This window comes from Pseudophryne corroboree (genome assembly GCF_028390025.1).
Source record: "Pseudophryne corroboree isolate aPseCor3 chromosome 12 unlocalized genomic scaffold, aPseCor3.hap2 SUPER_12_unloc_3, whole genome shotgun sequence".
Classification (NCBI taxonomy): domain Eukaryota; kingdom Metazoa; phylum Chordata; class Amphibia; order Anura; family Myobatrachidae; genus Pseudophryne; species Pseudophryne corroboree.
This window is the reverse complement of record NW_026967487.1, coordinates 178,139-197,794: the sequence shown is the minus strand read 5'-3', so window position 1 is coordinate 197,794 and position 19,656 is coordinate 178,139. Positions and strand designations below refer to the sequence as shown.

Here is a 19,656-nt window from a genome sequence, read left to right as displayed (position 1 = left end):
GAAATGTAAGTGTACATTGTACTTATTGTATCCTCTTTTCATTTTCTGAACATGCTCTGCAAAATGATCTTTCACAGATTGCTGCAAGTACTGTTCACTAATTGTATACTGCAACTCTAGTAGTAGTATAACATCTTGTTCACTGCTGGTTAATACAGTATGTGTATTTTCGTAATAAAAAAAGTATATTTGCATTTTTGTTACATCAACAATACACGTTTATTAAAGGTTTATGATATATTAAAGAAGCCTCCTTGTTATTCATCACAAGAAGCAAATCAAATAAGTTATTTACACATATATTATATTACATTTTTACTATGCCAGCACTGCTATTATATATTTGGTGCCACAGTAACTAAACAGGATGGGAGAACAGTGTTATTGTGAGGCTGGACATGACAGGACAAAAAGCAGGCAGTGGTGATACAGTATGAAGTAGAGATGGTTCAATCTGCTGAAAAGCTCTTTGAGGTATGAATTTCAGAAGGCTGTGTATTTGGAATGGATGCATGTTTTTATGTAAAATGTGTGGTGTTATTGAGTGTAGATTGTGTTAGAAAGTGTTCAGTGAATGTACATGAACATTAATGTATCCACAGCAAGAAATCCACAGTTCCTAACATGTTGCTGCTTTGATGTAGCATATAGATAATCATTGATATATTTTTGTTACAGTACATATGATATAAAAAAAAACTAAAAAAAAATTCTAAAGTAAAAAATGAGGCTCCATTCAGAAACAGTAAAATGTAAAAATAAACAGTATGTAGGTTTGGTGCTTTTATTTTTGTAGATGTTGGATTGCCAGAAATAGGTGAACTTTTCTCAGGTGTCTGTTCATTGTAACATGTTTAACTTTTTTGTGTGGAGTCTATTTTATAAATATAGTACAATATTCTTGTATTAGAAAATAGCAGAACAGTGAACAAGGAGCAGCCAAGTTGTAAAAACAAAAGATTTCACTTTTGCATCTTTAAATGCTGCAAAAACAATGAGTATAATTCCACTTAATTCAGGAACAAATCATATTTTGCAGTTCTCTTTAAGGATACGTAAAAAAGACCAAAGCAAATGCAACAGGACAACACAGTGTGACCAAGTATGTGGAAACCTACTCACATGTATTAAAGCCATTTAAAACATAATATAATAAGCCACCATACAGCAAGTTACCCCCTTTTTGTGTAACATTTCTACTTGATGTAAAGATGGCAATGAGCACTTCAAACCTACAATGCCCCTATCAAATTAGGTGCAGCTGGAAAATCCTACAGTCAGCAAAAATGACAAATACTTCTGATCCAAGGGAGCTGGTGCCGGTAGTAAACGTGATGTGTAAACAACTCTGCTAATTATCTAAAATATATGTGGAGTTTTCAGAAAACCAGAAGTAACATGGCCGCCAAACCAGAACTGCAAGTATTCCAGTAAGCATTCCAAGTGCTCCAAACAGAAAGTAATGTGCCCATTCTTACACTGCATTCTAAAGACTTCAACAGGAAGTATATGTGTCCATTCATGCGGTCCACACCATTACTAGTGCAGGAGTTGCAGAGCACACGATATGATAATCATTAGGAATCTTCATTTTAAAGCTTTGAGTTCCATTGGCACCATGAGTTTTTCAAAGGATATTTGTTGCATTCAAAAAAAGATTTAAAAATATACAGTACATTAAAATAAACATAATACATAAATAGGTTTTTTTTCTCCAAGTCATAGGGCGATCACAAAAGTCTCTTACACGACATGTGTTGTTTTAGATAAGAGCTTAGATACAACACCACACCTTTGTGCAAAATTAACCCTTAGATGGTGCAACTTAGAGGAAGATTGATAAAGTCCCCATTTACATTATCCCAATATGGTATATTACTACTCTATACCAATATTCTTTACAAGCCAGCATACAACTAATATGGAATGGATCATGTTGTGCAGTAACTTAGAGGAAGAATTATGTATTTTATACCCAGAGAGGCACTGGTTACAGATACTCAATGCAGAGGAATGGCACATTAGGTGTAAAATTTAATATTTGTTTCTACACAGGGCAGTGGTATCTGCAGCTCCCACACACCGCTGTGATTTAGCCTTCTGGGATATTACATGATGATAGACCCATTTGAATTTGCTATTAGTATTACCATTGGAAGACCTGAAAAAATACCAATTGTCGCAGTAACAGGCTTATCTATATATCTGGCATTGGAAAGGTATAGCGGATGAAATGTAGTTCATAGGGGTTGTATTCTAATTCTACCTTTTCAGATTTTATACAGCATTAGTGGTTTATCTGAATGGGCATAAAAAAATATCTCCTTGTTATACAAGGCATTGGGACTGTATAAGAGTTGAAATGACTCCAAGAAAAAAGGGGTTGATACTGCGTCCCACTGAGTGCCATCAGAAACAACAATGCTGTAGCAATTCCTGTCATTTGTAATAGTGGTTAAATAGACTTTAATCTGTGTTATCCATGGATATTTACATATGTATACATATGTATGGTTAATATTATTTAAAGCACATTAATTGCCAGTTATTGATTTATAATTATTTGTATCTCTACATCTACTGTAATTTATATATGATAAATCCATGTTATCCATCTGGAAATAGTAAACTTTTCTTACAGTTGTTATCAAAGGATATATAATGTAAAGTTCCTATCAAATTTTCCCTTAATATTTGCTTTTAGTAATAATACTGGACTTTGCTGTGGCAGTTTGCTAATATATCACCACTGGACTATGAAAGCGGTGTTGAAACGTTTATAAAATGAGATTACTTACATTTAAGAAGAAATAATTTGTGAATGAATCCTCTCAATCATGGACATATTGTGTTTAATTTTTGCATAATGTTATTTTACAGATTTTTCCAGCAAACTTAATGTTAGCATTGTAAACGTGTGCTGTCCAATAGGCACACAGACATTTGCCCTCAAGGTTTACAGTCCCTGAGGCCCTCCACAGAGGGTTGTATGACTTTTTTTTCATTATACTGTGTGTATTTAGTACTTATTTTGACTGTGCTTGTATAGACTGTTATTATATTAATGTGTGTGTTAACGTCAGGTTCTACTTAATCACAGTCGCAGCATGGACAAAGTTGATGACGGCTTCCCTCCTGTTTTTTAAAATGGTACTGAAGAGCTTGGTGCAGACAGACACTTTTTGTAGCTGTTTATGGTCGAGAGAGAAGAAAACCCACTACCACACTACCACCTAGAAAATAATTTTACTATGGGGCCTCTACCTTAACCAGAGGTTTTTGTTTACATTGCAAGTACCAGATACACACCATCAGACGCTCTAAGGTTTTGAAGGGGCTGTGCAGACCCAGATTGGTATATAAAAACATTATTTACAGAATATAGTACTACCAATCACATTAAAGGTAAACATCTTACTACGTATGTTGTTAATTGCTTCATTAAAGCAATCATATCAAATGTAATTTTATTGCATAGTGCAAAAGTACCCAACAAGGCAGAAAACTGTAATGTTTATTTCACATAGCTCAACATAGTGCTCAGTGCACCGCTGTAACCAAACCATTGTAGCACAATAGGTGAGAAAGCAGCTGTAAGCATGACACACTTAGTTTGCAAGTATACAAACCTGGCAACAGAAAATGTTCACACAGAAACTCCTATCAGACATTTATACTATTACCTGTGAATCACATGGCTTCCAGCAGGGGCGTAGCCAGAACTTTGTGGGGCCCATAACAACATTTTGAAGAGGCCACTGTCCCAATGGTTCTAGAGAGACACCTCACCACAGAAGTTGTTCATTTTATGCCCATATAATAGTGCCCTACAGTATTATCTAATCCATAGTAGTGCCTTAGTTAATGTATTCCCTATGCAAAAGTTTGTAAAGCCCCTATGTATCATCCAATGGCGAAAAATGGTTATAACACATGTAACTGTGACAGGGAAGTTGAGCCCCTCTCAGCTCTGGTCACCATAGCAGCTGCACTCCCTGCACCGATGGTAGCTACGCCCTTGGCTTCCAGCTTCCGTTAGAATGAGCATGACTGTCACATGTGACTCTGTATTAAAAACTGGCAGATCCCTGGAAATGATGATTGCAAGCACTATTTCAATGCTCTGTAGTTGGTTTTGTCTGAATTGTACTCACTAGTAAAGTGGTACCCAAACGCGGGCCTCAAGGCACCCTACAGTCCAGGTTTTAGGGATTTCCATATGTGGATTTCATTTATTTATTTATTTATTTATTTATTTTGACATATATTGTGCCTGAGGAGGAGGGTAGCTATATGTTTCTGCAGGCAATGGCATAGTTTAACTTGTGGAATAGGCAGGCCTCCCAGCTCGTATAGAACTACAAGGCACAGCAAGCACTTCTAGTCATAGGGCTTGCAGTTCCATAAAAGTTGTAGAGCCACAAGTCTACACTGTATTGACGGGGCCTTAGTATTAATATTGTTATCATTTATATGGTGCCACATGGGTTCCGCAGCGCCTAATAAAGTACATAAACAAGTGAGCACAAGAAAACAAGACTAACAGTACAAGAGACTGTAGGGCAAATACAGGGTATATAATAATTGCGGCATCAGGGGACAGGACGCTGAAATTATTTATTTGTATCTCAGATGTTATAAATAGCTTTTGTGACTTATGTTATTACATTGTCAGATTTACATGTAGCTAGTATTTTACATAGTTGTCAACAATGTGTGGGGGTAGCCCGCTGTATGTCAGCCATTTGTAGAATTGGTCAAGGATTGTTGACCTGTGTGGTGGTGTTTTGTTTATTTTGTTTTTTTGTAATGGCCAAACCAGGTGGTTGTTGTTTTTTTTAAAATATATTTTATTATTTGTTAGATTTTTTATTTATTTATTAAATGCAAAAAATACATTGTAACTTCTGCAATCATATGATGGGGGACCGCTGTCTGTCTCATGTAACATCTTGTCTTGCATATACTGTACAGCAGTAAATTTAAAATGTTGTTCAATAGTTAACAGTTGTGTACTATTAGTATATCGTGGCAGCTGTTTACACTGAAAAAGCTAGAAGTTTCTCAACGCATGTTGCCATATCAGTGTGAAAGCTGGTCCCACAGGCCTAGTTTATGGTCTTCTGTTCTTTGGGATTTGTAAATGAATATTTCAACAAAAAATGTCAAATGAAACTTAAACCGAAATGATGAAGATTGCCAGGAAAAAATACACACGTTCCCATCGGTAACCATGACTGTAATAGGAAAAAAACAAATGACATCAAATTTAGATCAAATTTATATCAGATAATAATTGTTTTGATATTAAGAAGTACAGTGCATGAAAAAAGTATTTTAAATGCGTGTTACATTTAGCTTACACAATGCTTTTTACAACCCACTGTACTTCTTAATATCAAAACAATTATTATCTGATATAAATTTGATCTAAATTTGATGTCATTTGTTTTTTTCCTATTACAGTCATGGTTACCGATGGGAACGTGTGTATTTTTTCCTGGCAATCTTCATCATTTCGGTTTAAGTTTCATTTGACATTTTTTGTTGAAATATTCATTTACAAATCCCAAAGAACAGAAGACCATAAACTAGGCCTGTGGGACCAGCTTTCACACTGATATGGCAACATGCGTTGAGAAACTTCTAGCTTTTTCAGTGTAAACAGCTGCCACGATATACTAATAGTACACAACTGTTAACTATTGAACAACATTTTAAATTTACTGCTGTACAGTATATGCAAGACAAGATGTTACATGAGACAGACAGCGGTCCCCCATCATATGATTGCAGAAGTTACAATGTATTTTTTGCATTTAATAAATAAATAAAAAATCTAACAAATAATAAAATATATTTTAAAAAAAACAACAACCACCTGGTTTGGCCATTACAAAAAAACAAAATAAACAAAACACCACCACACAGGTCAACAATCCTTGACCAATTCTACAAATGGCTGACATACAGCGGGCTACCCCCACACATTGTTGACAACTATGTAAAATACTAGCTACATGTAAATCTGACAATGTAATAACATAAGTCACAAAAGCTATTTATAACATCTGAGATACAAATAAATAATTTCAGCGTCCTGTCCCCTGATGCCGCAATTATTATATACCCTGTATTTGCCCTACAGTCTCTTGTACTGTTAGTCTTGTTTTCTTGTGCTCACTTGTTTATGTACTTTATTAGGCGCTGCGGAACCCATGTGGCACCATATAAATGATAACAATATTAATACTAAGGCCCCGTCAATACAGTGTAGACTTGTGGCTCTACAACTTTTATGGAACTGCAAGCCCTATGACTAGAAGTGCTTGCTGTGCCTTGTAGTTCTATACGAGCTGGGAGGCCTGCCTATTCCACAAGTTAAACTATGCCATTGCCTGCAGAAACATATAGCTACCCTCCTCCTCAGGCACAATATATGTCAAAATAAATAAATAAATAAATAAATAAATGAAATCCACATATGGAAATCCCTAAAACCTGGACTGTAGGGTGCCTTGAGGCCCGCGTTTGGGTACCACTTTACTAGTGAGTACAATTCAGACAAAACCAACTACAGAGCATTGAAATAGTGCTTGCAATCATCATTTCCAGGGATCTGCCAGTTTTTAATACAGAGTCACATGTGACAGTCATGCTCATTCTAACGGAAGCTGGAAGCCAAGGGCGTAGCTACCATCGGTGCAGGGAGTGCAGCTGCTATGGTGACCAGAGCTGAGAGGGGCTCAACTTCCCTGTCACAGTTACATGTGTTATAACCATTTTTCGCCATTGGATGATACATAGGGGCTTTACAAACTTTTGCATAGGGAATACATTAACTAAGGCACTACTATGGATTAGATAATACTGTAGGGCACTATTATATGGGCATAAAATGAACAACTTCTGTGGTGAGGTGTCTCTCTAGAACCATTGGGACAGTGGCCTCTTCAAAATGTTGTTATGGGCCCCACAAAGTTCTGGCTACGCCCCTGCTGGAAGCCATGTGATTCACAGGTAATAGTATAAATGTCTGATAGGAGTTTCTGTGTGAACATTTTCTGTTGCCAGGTTTGTATACTTGCAAACTAAGTGTGTCATGCTTACAGCTGCTTTCTCACCTATTGTGCTACAATGGTTTGGTTACAGCGGTGCACTGAGCACTATGTTGAGCTATGTGAAATAAACATTACAGTTTTCTGCCTTGTTGGGTACTTTTGCACTATGCAATAAAATTACATTTGATATGATTGCTTTAATGAAGCAATTAACAACATACGTAGTAAGATGTTTACCTTTAATGTGATTGGTAGTACTATATTCTGTAAATAATGTTTTTATATACCAATCTGGGTCTGCACAGCCCCTTCAAAACCTTAGAGCGTCTGATGGTGTGTATCTGGTACTTGCAATGTAAACAAAAACCTCTGGTTAAGGTAGAGGCCCCATAGTAAAATTATTTTCTAGGTGGTAGTGTGGTAGTGGGTATTCTTCTCTCTCGACCATAAACAGCTACAAAAAGTGTCTGTCTGCACCAAGCTCTTCAGTACCATTTTAAAAAACAGGAGGGAAGCCGTCATCAACTTTGTCCATGCTGCGACTGTGATTAAGTAGAACCTGACGTTAACACACACATTAATATAATAACAGTCTATACAAGCACAGTCAAAATAAGTACTAAATACACACAGTATAATGAAAAAAAAGTCATACAACCCTCTGTGGAGGGCCTCAGGGACTGTAAACCTTGAGGGCAAATGTCTGTGTGCCTATTGGACAGCACACGTTTACAATGCTAACATTAAGTTTGCTGGAAAAATCTGTAAAATAACATTATGCAAAAATTAAACACAATATGTCCATGATTGAGAGGATTCATTCACAAATTATTTCTTCTTAAATGTAAGTAATCTCATTTTATAAACGTTTCAACACCGCTTTCATAGTCCAGTGGTGATATATTAGCAAACTGCCACAGCAAAGTCCAGTATTATTACTAAAAGCAAATATTAAGGGAAAATTTGATAGGAACTTTACATTATATATCCTTTGATAACAACTGTAAGAAAAGTTTACTATTTCCAGATGGATAACATGGATTTATCATATATAAATTACAGTAGATGTAGAGATACAAATAATTATAAATCAATAACTGGCAATTAATGTGCTTTAAATAATATTAACCATACATATGTATACATATGTAAATATCCATGGATAACACAGATTAAAGTCTATTTAACCACTATTACAAATGACAGGAATTGCTACAGCATTGTTGTTTCTGATGGCACTCAGTGGGACGCAGTATCAACCCCTTTTTTCTTGGAGTCATTTCAACTCTTATACAGTCCCAATGCCTTGTATAACAAGGAGATATTTTTTTATGCCCATTCAGATAAACCACTAATGCTGTATAAAATCTGAAAAGGTAGAATTAGAATACAACCCCTATGAACTACATTTCATCCGCTATACCTTTCCAATGCCAGATATATAGATAAGCCTGTTACTGCGACAATTGGTATTTTTTCAGGTCTTCCAATGGTAATACTAATAGCAAATTCAAATGGGTCTATCATCATGTAATATCCCAGAAGGCTAAATCACAGCGGTGTGTGGGAGCTGCAGATACCACTGCCCTGTGTAGAAACAAATATTAAATTTTACACCTAATGTGCCATTCCTCTGCATTGAGTATCTGTAACCAGTGCCTCTCTGGGTATAAAATACATAATTCTTCCTCTAAGTTACTGCACAACATGATCCATTCCATATTAGTTGTATGCTGGCTTGTAAAGAATATTGGTATAGAGTAGTAATATACCATATTGGGATAATGTAAATGGGGACTTTATCAATCTTCCTCTAAATTGCACCATCCAAGGGTTAATTTTGCACAAAGGTGTGGTGTTGTATCTAAGCTCTTATCTAAAACAACACATGTCGTGTAAGAGACTTTTGTGATCGCCCTATGACTTGGAGAAAAAAAACCTATTTATGTATTATGTTTATTTTAATGTACTGTATATTTTTAAATCTTTTTTTGAATGCAACAAATATCCTTTGAAAAACTCATGGTGCCAATGGAACTCAAAGCTTTAAAATGAAGATTCCTAATGATTATCATATCGTGTGCTCTGCAACTCCTGCACTAGTAATGGTGTGGACCGCATGAATGGACACATATACTTCCTGTTGAAGTCTTTAGAATGCAGTGTAAGAATGGGCACATTACTTTCTGTTTGGAGCACTTGGAATGCTTACTGGAATACTTGCAGTTCTGGTTTGGCGGCCATGTTACTTCTGGTTTTCTGAAAACTCCACATATATTTTAGATAATTAGCAGAGTTGTTTACACATCACGTTTACTACCGGCACCAGCTCCCTTGGATCAGAAGTATTTGTCATTTTTGCTGACTGTAGGATTTTCCAGCTGCACCTAATTTGATAGGGGCATTGTAGGTTTGAAGTGCTCATTGCCATCTTTACATCAAGTAGAAATGTTACACAAAAAGGGGGTAACTTGCTGTATGGTGGCTTATTATATTATGTTTTAAATGGCTTTAATACATGTGAGTAGGTTTCCACATACTTGGTCACACTGTGTTGTCCTGTTGCATTTGCTTTGGTCTTTTTTACGTATCCTTAAAGAGAACTGCAAAATATGATTTGTTCCTGAATTAAGTGGAATTATACTCATTGTTTTTGCAGCATTTAAAGATGCAAAAGTGAAATCTTTTGTTTTTACAACTTGGCTGCTCCTTGTTCACTGTTCTGCTATTTTCTAATACAAGAATATTGTACTATATTTATAAAATAGACTCCACACAAAAAAGTTAAACATGTTACAATGAACAGACACCTGAGAAAAGTTCACCTATTTCTGGCAATCCAACATCTACAAAAATAAAAGCACCAAACCTACATACTGTTTATTTTTACATTTTACTGTTTCTGAATGGAGCCTCATTTTTTACTTTAGAATTTTTTTTTAGTTTTTTTTTATATCATATGTACTGTAACAAAAATATATCAATGATTATCTATATGCTACATCAAAGCAGCAACATGTTAGGAACTGTGGATTTCTTGCTGTGGATACATTAATGTTCATGTACATTCACTGAACACTTTCTAACACAATCTACACTCAATAACACCACACATTTTACATAAAAACATGCATCCATTCCAAATACACAGCCTTCTGAAATTCATACCTCAAAGAGCTTTTCAGCAGATTGAACCATCTCTACTTCATACTGTATCACCACTGCCTGCTTTTTGTCCTGTCATGTCCAGCCTCACAATAACACTGTTCTCCCATCCTGTTTAGTTACTGTGGCACCAAATATATAATAGCAGTGCTGGCATAGTAAAAATGTAATATAATATATGTGTAAATAACTTATTTGATTTGCTTCTTGTGATGAATAACAAGGAGGCTTCTTTAATATATCATAAACCTTTAATAAACGTGTATTGTTGATGTAACAAAAATGCAAATATACTTTTTTTATTACGAAAATACACATACTGTATTAACCAGCAGTGAACAAGATGTTATACTACTACTAGAGTTGCAGTATACAATTAGTGAACAGTACTTGCAGCAATCTGTGAAAGATCATTTTGCAGAGCATGTTCAGAAAATGAAAAGAGGATACAATAAGTACAATGTACACTTACATTTCAAGGAAAGACATGAATGTGATATTAAACAGTTGTTATCACTTTGTAGGATAGAGATGTCCTGTAACAGAATTGTAAGTAAAGTCTTATCTGGCACAGTACATGTCTTGTAAGGGTCTTTCATTAGAGCAACCCACCAGCAATTACTTGGTGGGAAAAAAAGGTATTTTAAACAATGAGTTAAAATAAAATATAACCTTTATTTAAATTGGTTAAAATTACAGAATCAGTGAATTTTTTTTTTGATTTGCTTCTTGTGATGGATAACAAGGCTTCTTTAATATATCATTAACATTTAATAAACTTACATTATTGATGTAACAAAAATGCACATATTTAAAAAAAATTCTACGACTTAAGCACAAATATGCGGTTTCTACATATGTTTGCAAAAATAATGCAAATATTTTTTTAAACAATACATATATATACATGTCTGAGCATGTCCAGCATGAATAAAGTATATATTTTTTGAAATGATGGTTAGATCATACAACCCATTTTCTGTGAGATATTTAGATCAGTGACTGTATGAAGAAAGAAAAATACGTCCTCCAGCAATGACTCATTTTAAAAATCATTTTAGAATGCAAAATTATATCATGATCGAATCAGCACGTTTATTTTATAAATCAATTGGTAATAATATACAACGCTCCATCATCAGTGATAAATCAATTGGGAATAGTATACACTTATACATCAGAATGATTATAAACAAGCCATATTTGCAATATACCTCATGATAACGGTTCTATGAGCCAAAACATTGATTCATATACAATATATACTATTGTTCCTAAAATATCAAGGGCGAAGTCAAAAAGATGAAGCACCAGCATATTACAAATAGACGTGTAAAACGTATTATTATTATTAGCATCAGCACTCTGATAAAAAAAAAAAAAACGTGTACTGTGTTTTGCTGAGTATTTGTAATATGCATTTTTTTTTTTTTTTTAAAGTTAGCAATTTCTTATCTAATTACACAAGTGATGTTGGGTGCTGGTAGCCCTCATTACTAGCATTTATCTTAAACAACAGGCCACTCATAATCCCCCCTCCGGACTTTCAGCGTGTAAGAGGATCCCAGAACCACAGTGAATGTATGAAGAAGAAAATACTTTAAACACAGAATGATTTCTTCATATAATATTATTAATATTAACTCCTAGCTCGCAAGTTTATTTTATAAATCATTTGGAAATAATATACAACGTTGCATCATCAGTGATAATGCACAATGTATAAAAAGCGCTTATAACTGATTTTGTAGGCTTATTTCATATAAAATACCAGTAGAAGGGAATGAAAAGTGGGCGTATCAGGAGGCTTGGTTAGGGGAGTGGTTAAGGGTGGATCTGGGCGGGGTTAGGGGAGGATCTGGGCGGGGTTAGGGGAGGATCTGGGCGTGGTTTGCATAATTAGGGGTGTTCCCACCTGTCAAAAATGAGTTTGACGGAAAGTGGTTCGCTTTACTACTAGCCCAGCACGGATCTCTCAGATCCGGCCGAGATTCATTGTATTAAAGTCGGCAGTGTTTTACAAGTCACTCACGTAAAACACTGCCAAAAAAAACGAATGACATCGACATCGGAAAACCCGAAAATGCAGAATACGGCAGCTTAGTAAATTAGTCGTAATCAATTCAAAAAGTTGCATATTTACACTTTCGATGTCATTCGTGATTGAACTTTGACCTCAAACGGGAAAACACGAATCTTAGTAAATTTACCCCTCTGTCTCTCACTCTCTTCCTGTCTATAATACTCTCTCACACACTCTCTTCCTGTCTATAATACTCTCTCTGTCTCACACTCTCTTCCTGTCTATAATACTCTCACACTCTCTTCCTGTCTATAATACTCTCTGTCTTCCTCTCTTCTCTGTCTTCACACTCTCTTCCTGTCTATAATACTCTCTGTCTCACACTCTCTTCCTGTCTATAATACTCTCTGTCTCTCACTCTCTTCCTGTCTATAATACTCTCTGTCTCACACTCTCGTCCTGTCTAATACTCTCTCTGTCTCACACACTCTTCCTGTCTATAATACTCTCTCTGTCTATAATACTCTCTCTGTCTAAAGGTGCATACACACGGAGCGATATAACTGAGCGATTTTGACTATATAGTCAAAATCGCTCAGAAAGTTAGTGCAGATCGCTCCGTGTGTACACAGCCAGCGATAGCGATGCGCGTCCCCGCTAGGTCGCTATCGTTGGGAAAAATAGTCAGTGCAGGCAAGTCAATTTTGACTATGTCGCTGCAAAAGTTAGGCAAAATCGCTAACACTTTAAGAGGCCAGCGATTTTGCCCAGCGATAGCGATGTGCAGGCGGCGGTGGTGCGGGCGGCGGCGGGTTGCGGTGGCGGTGTGGGCGGCGGCGGGTTGCGGTGTGGGCGGTGCGGGCGGCGGCGGCGGGTTGCGGCAGCGGTGCGGGCGGGGGAAATTTACCTTTCTATTGCAGAGTTTGGCAGCGGAGCGGTACCAGTTTCAAAAATGGCGCCTCAGCGTCATTTTTGAAATTCAAGATGGCCGCCGCGAGCCAATCACGGCTCGCCGCGTCATCGCCCCGCCCCCTCCCGCTGACTTATATAAGCCAGCGCGAGGCAGCGGCTGTCAGTCCGACGGCGGAGGAGGAGCGGAGAAGAGCTCCTGAAGACGCCGTGGAAGTCCTGGATGGGCGGCGGCTATGCAAAAGAGCTTAGCAGCCGCCGCCCACCAGGTGAAGATGCCGGAGCAAGACCACAGAAGCCCTGGGGAGGTGGCGCCCCCCCAGGTGAAGACGCCGGAAGCCCTGGGAAGGCGGCGGCCATGCAAAAGAGCTTAAAGGCTGCCGCCCCCAGGTGAAGACCCAGTTTAATAAAGGATTTTTAAAAGAATGTGTTGTGTTTTTTTTTTAATATTTTCTTTACAGGTGGACTACAGGTGCCAGCGGGCCCTTTATGTCCGGGCATGCTGGCACTTGTGGTTCTCCAAGTGCCAACATGCTGGGGCAGGCTTGCTGGGACCTGTAGGCCTCCTGTAAAGAACAATATTACTATTGAAAGGCTATCAGCCTCCCATCCACCGGGCCACGGATGGGGGGGACAGCCTCGGGCTTCACCCCTGGCCCTTGGGTGGCTGGAGGGGGGGGACTCCTTGATTTAAGGGGTCCTCACTCCTCCAGTGTACCCCGGCCAGGGGTGACTAGTTGAGGGGGTAATGGCACGGCCGCAGGGACCAATATAAACGTGTCCCCCGGCTGTGGCATTATCTCCCTGGCTAGTGGAGCCCGGTGCTGGTTTGGAAAATACGGGGGACCCCTATGTCTTTTGTCCCCCGTATTTTTTAAACCAGGACCGGACGCAGAGCCCGGTGCTGGTTGTCTAAATATGGGGGAACCCTACTCATTTTTTCCTCTGTATTTTAACAACCAGGACTGGCTCAAAGAGCCCGAGGCTGGTTTTCCATAGGAGGGGGGACCCCACGCAAATTTTTTTTTTAACTTTCAGCTATTTAAATACCAGCCACCCTGTAAAATCGTCCTATATATGACACTCATCCCCTTATTTAAATGAGATAGTCAAAATCTCCCATAGCCAAAATCTCTTGCATAGTTAGACAAAATCTCTAGTAAAGTTAGTCAAAATCTCCTACTGCCAGTTCAAGGGAAAAGTTAGTCAAAATCTCTCATAGCCAAAATCTCTCCGTGTGTATGCACCTTTACACTCTCCTCCTGTCTATAATACTCTCTCTGTCTCACACTCTCTTCCTGTCTATAATACTCTCTGTCTCACACACTCTTCCTGTCTATAATACTCTGTCTCACACTCTCTTCCTGTCTAATACTCTCTCTGTCTCACACACTCTTCCTGTCTATAATACTCTCTCTGTCTCACACTCTCCTCCTGTCTATAATACTCTCTCTGTCTCACACTCTCCTCCTGTCTATAATACTCTCTCACACACTGTCTTCTTGTCTATAATAGTCTCTCGGTCTCACATTCTCGTCCTGTCTATAATACTCTCTCTGTCTCACACACTCTTCCTGTCTATAATACCCTGTCTCACACTCTCTCTGTCTATAATACTCTCTGTCTCACACTCTCGTCCTGTCTATAATACTCTCTCTGTCTCGCACTCTCTTCCTGTCTATAATACTCTCTCACACACTCTCTTCCTGTCTATAATACTCTCTGTCTCACACTCTCTTCCTGTCTATAATACTCTCTGTCTCACACTCTCGTCCTGTCTATAATACTCTGTCTCACACTCTCTTCCTGTCTAATACTCTCTCTGTCTCACACACTCTTCCTGTCTTTAATACTCTCTCTGTCTCACACTCTCCTCCTGACTATAATACTCTCTCTGTCTCACACTCTCCTCCTGTCTATAATACTCTCTGTCTCACACTCTCTTCCTGTCTATAATACTCTCTGTCTCACACTCTCCTCCAGTCTATAATACTCTCTGTCTCACACTCTCTTCCTGTCTGTAATACTCTCTCACACACTCTCTTCCTGTCTATAATACTCTCTCTGTCTCACATTCTCTTCCTGTCTATAATACTCTCTGTCTCACACTCTCTTCCTATCTATAATACCCTGTCTCACACTCCCTCTGTCTATAATACTCTCTGTCTCACACTCTCGTCCTGTCTATAATACTCTCTCTGTCTCACACTCTCTTCCTGTCTATAATACAGAGAGTCTCACACTCTCGTCCTGTCTATAATACTCTGTCTCACACTCTCTTCCTGTCTAATACTCTCTCGGTCTCACACACTCTTCCTGTCTATAATACTCTCTCTGTCTAACACTCTCCTCCTGTCTATAATACTCTCTCTGTCTCACACTCTCCTCCTGTCTATAATACTCTCTCACACACTGTCTTCTTGTCTATAATACTCTCTCTGTCTCACACTCTCGTCCTGTCTATAATACTCTCTCTGTCTCACACTCTCTTCCTGTCTATAATACTCTCTCACACACTCTCTTCCTGTCTATAATACTCTCTCTGTCTATAATACTCTCTGTCTCACACTCTCGTCCTGTCTATAATACTCTCTCTGTCTCACCCAGTCTGTCTCTCACACTCTGTCTAGAATACTTTCTCTCGCCCTGTCTATCTCTCATGCACTTGCTTCCTAACCTGCTCCCAGTAACTGCCACAGTATACGGCTGCTGCCACAGTATACGGCTGCTCCCAGTAACCGTCACAGTATACGGCTGCTCCCAGTAACCGCCACAGTTTACGGCTGCTCCCAGTAACCGCCACAGTATACGGCTGCTCCCAGTAACCGCCACAGTATACGGCTGCTCCCAGTAACCGCCACAGTATACGGCTGCTCCCAGTGACCGCCACAGTATACGGCTGCTCCCAGTGACCGCCACAGTATACGGCTACTCCCAGTAACCGTCACAGTATACGGCTGCTCCCAGTAACCGCCACAGTATACGGCTGCTCCCAGTAACCGCCACAGTATACGGCTGCTCCCAGTAACCGTCACAGTATACGGCTGCTCCCAGTAACCGCCACAGTATACGGCTGCTCCCAGTAACCGCCACAGTATACGGCTGCTCCCAGTAACCGCCACAGTATACGGCTGCTCCCAGTAACCGCCACAGTATACGGCTGCTCCCAGTAACCGCCACAGTGTACGGCTACTCCCAGTAACCGTCACAGTATATGGCTGCTCCCAGTAACCGTCACAGCATACGGCTGCTCCTCCAGCAAGGGGAAATCACGGTGAAAGGTCGGTGAATAAGGTGGTGTGGAGGTCACCGCCGGCGTTATAGAAGTGCTGGTAGATGCACACATGGGCCCTCATTCCGAGTTGTTCGCTCGCAAGCGGATTTTAGCAGATTTGCTCATGCTAAGCCGCCGCCTACTGGGAGTGAATCTTAGCATCTTAAAATTGCGAACGATGTATTCGCAATATTGCGATTACACACCTCGTAGCAGTTTCTGAGTAGCTCCACACTTACTCGGCATCTGCGATCAGTTCAGTGCTTGGCGTTCCTGGTTTGACGTCACAAACACTCCCAGCGTTCGCCCAGACACTCCTCCGTTTCTCCGGCCACTCCTGCGTTTTTTCCGGAAACGGTAGCGTTTTTCCCCACACGCCCATAAAACGGCCAGTTTCCGCCCAGTAACACCCATTTCCTGTCAATTACATTACGATCGCCAGAACGATGAAAAAGCCGTGAGTAAAAATCCTAACTGCATAGCAAATTTACTTGGCGCAGTCGCAGTGCGGACATTGCGCATGCGCATTAAGCGGAAAATCGCTGCGATGCGAAGATTTTTACCGAGCGAACAACTCGGAATGAGGGCCATGGTCTCTCCTCCACATCCCCGTGTATACAAAGCACCTGGACAGCCCCCAGAGGAACCACGTCAGCAGCTCACTGCCCACTAATGCCCGGCTCTCCTGGCCTTCCTGCGGCACCATCACATACCTCACAACTGTCCCCATTTTTGCGGGACAGTTACGTTTCTTTTTGTGACTGTCCCGCTGTCCCACAGTGTGTGTGTGTGTGTGTGTGTGTGTGTGTGTGTGTGTGTGTGTGTGTGTGTGGGGGGGGTAGTTGGGAGGCTCCTGCACTCGTTGCGGTGAATAGACGCTGTGCGCATGCCCCTTCAGTGACGAAAATGGGGGTGGGGCTCACGGTTGCAGGCCTGTGAAGCCACGCACCTTTCCCATAGGCCACACCCCTCTTCATACAATAAGAAAGTTGGGAGGTATGCCATCATACGGATCAGGGTGGTTTCCAGAAGCCATGCCGACCACAAGCCGAGTTGCTCTCCCTGCGCTACAATCCGTTGGTTTACCCTGTTTTGGGCAGTCCCGACATATATGACTGAGCTCGCCACATTCACAACACACCATGGGCGGCGGGAGCTGGGTTCTGGGCTCCGGTACTGGCTGCCACCCCTGCTTAGCTTTGTTTCATTTTCCAAGGGTCAGGTACCTCTCAATCACCACTATTCACTCCCCACACGTCTGAGGGTCGGCCTGTAGAGCCCACTTCTGACCCCACATGGCATGGTCCACGGCAACCAGCTCTACTACTGGCTGAGCAGAGCTTTTACCTGGACACAACCATGCTTTACTCAGCCAGCTGGACCCTTGGAGGCTCATTTGAGTCCAGCCGCCATTCATGAAACTCTTGGGCTTTGCTGGGGCCTGTCTCCCCTACGCTGCTGGGTAAGAGTCTGCCTCAGATACAGCCACATCCACATAACCCTTCAGCGGCTCCTCTATAGACAGGGAGACAGTCCTGCACCCGCTCCTGCTCCGGCCATTTCATGTAGTAATGTGATCACAGGTGCACAGAAATGCCTCATCATCACCAGCTGGGGGTAAGTTTCTGTAATACCTCACGCAACTGCCCCACCCCTCCTTACCTCACGCAACTGCCCCACCCCTCCTTACCTCACGCAACTGCCCCACCCCTCCTTACCTCACGCAACTGTACGCAACTGCCCCACCCTTCCTTACCTCACGCAACTGCACGCAACTGCCCCACCCTTCCTTACCTCACGCAACTGCCCCACCCCTCCTTACCTAACGCAACTGCCCCACGCTTCCTTACCTCACGCAACTGCCCCACCCTTCCTTACCTCACGCAACTGCCCCACCCCTCCTTACCTCACGCAACTGCCCCACGCTTCCTTACCTCACGCAACTGCCCCTCCCATCCTTACCTCACGCAACTGCCCCACCCTTCCTTACCTCACGCAACTGCCCCACCCTTCCTTACCTCACGCAACTGCCCCACCCCTCCTTACCTCACGCAACTGCCCCACCCTTCCTTACTCACGCAACTGCCCCACGCTTCCTTACCTCACGCAACTGCCCCACCCCTCCTTACCTCACGCAACTGCCCCATCCTTCTTTACCTCACGCAACTGCCCCACCCCTCCTTACCTCACGCAACTGCCCCATGCTTCCTTACCTCACGCAACTGCCCCACCCCTCCTTACCTAACGCAACTGCCCCACGCTTCCTTACCTCACGCAACTGCCCCACACCTCCGTAACCTCACGCAATTGCCCCACCCCTCCTTACCTCACGCAACTGCCCCACGCTTCCTTACCTCATGCAACTGCCCCACACCTCCGTAACCTCACGCAATTGCCCCACCCCTCCTTACCTCACGCAACTGCCCCACGCTTCCTTACCTCACGCAACTGCCCCACACCTCCGTAACCTCACGCAATTGCCCCACCCCTCCTTACCTCACGCAACTCAGCATATAACAATCCAATGTGAGTCTGTTGTCCATGAATCACAGCTTGCTGCCCCTGCGCTTGCTGGCCCCGCACCTCCGCCCTCTGGCCCCGCACCTCCGCCTGCTGGCCCCGCATCTGTGCCTGCTGGCCCCGCAACTCCGCCTGCTACCTCTGCCTGCTGGCCCCGCACCTCCACCCTCTGGCCCCGCACCTCCGCCTGCTGCCTCTGCCTGCTGGCCCCGCACCTCCGCCCTCTGGCCCCGCACCTCCGCCTGCTGCCTCTGCCTGCTGGCCCCGCACCTCCGCCTGCTGGCCCCGCACCTCCGCCTGCTGCCTCTGCCTGCTGCCTCTGCCTGCTGGCCCCGCACCTCCGCCTGCTGCCTCTGCCTGCTGGCCCCGCACCTCCGCCTGCTGGCCAACAGCTAGAACAGACAGAGCTTTCATCATGTCCTTCATGTTGCCCTGCTCTATTACTCTGTGCACACATTTTGGAGGTTTAATCAGTTGTGCCAGTGTTAACACAAAATCAGTATAACAGCAACGGGATCAGTACTAAATGCCGCCGGTCGGAATCCCGGCGGTCGAAATACCGACGCCGGAATCCCGACCACACAATCCCGACAGGGGTGGCGAGCGGAACGCAGCCCCTTGCGGGCTCGCTTCGCTCGCCACGCTGCGGGCACGGTGCCTCGCTACGCTCGGCACACTATTATATTCTCCCTCTATGGGTGTCG

At 41.9% G+C, this 19,656-nt stretch overlaps 1 protein-coding gene across 1 annotated transcript in view; it reads right to left on the bottom strand.

Annotated features, from left to right (window-relative positions):
- LOC134983029 (immunoglobulin superfamily member 11-like) overlaps window positions 1–19,378 on the bottom strand; it is a 287,145-nt gene extending 267,767 nt beyond the window's left edge. The window contains exon 1 of the mRNA XM_063948726.1: window positions 19,189–19,378. Coding sequence (XP_063804796.1) covers window positions 19,189–19,378 — 190 coding nt within the window. The remainder of the gene's footprint in view (window positions 1–19,188) is intronic.
- Between the last annotated feature and the right edge of the window lie 278 nt (window positions 19,379–19,656).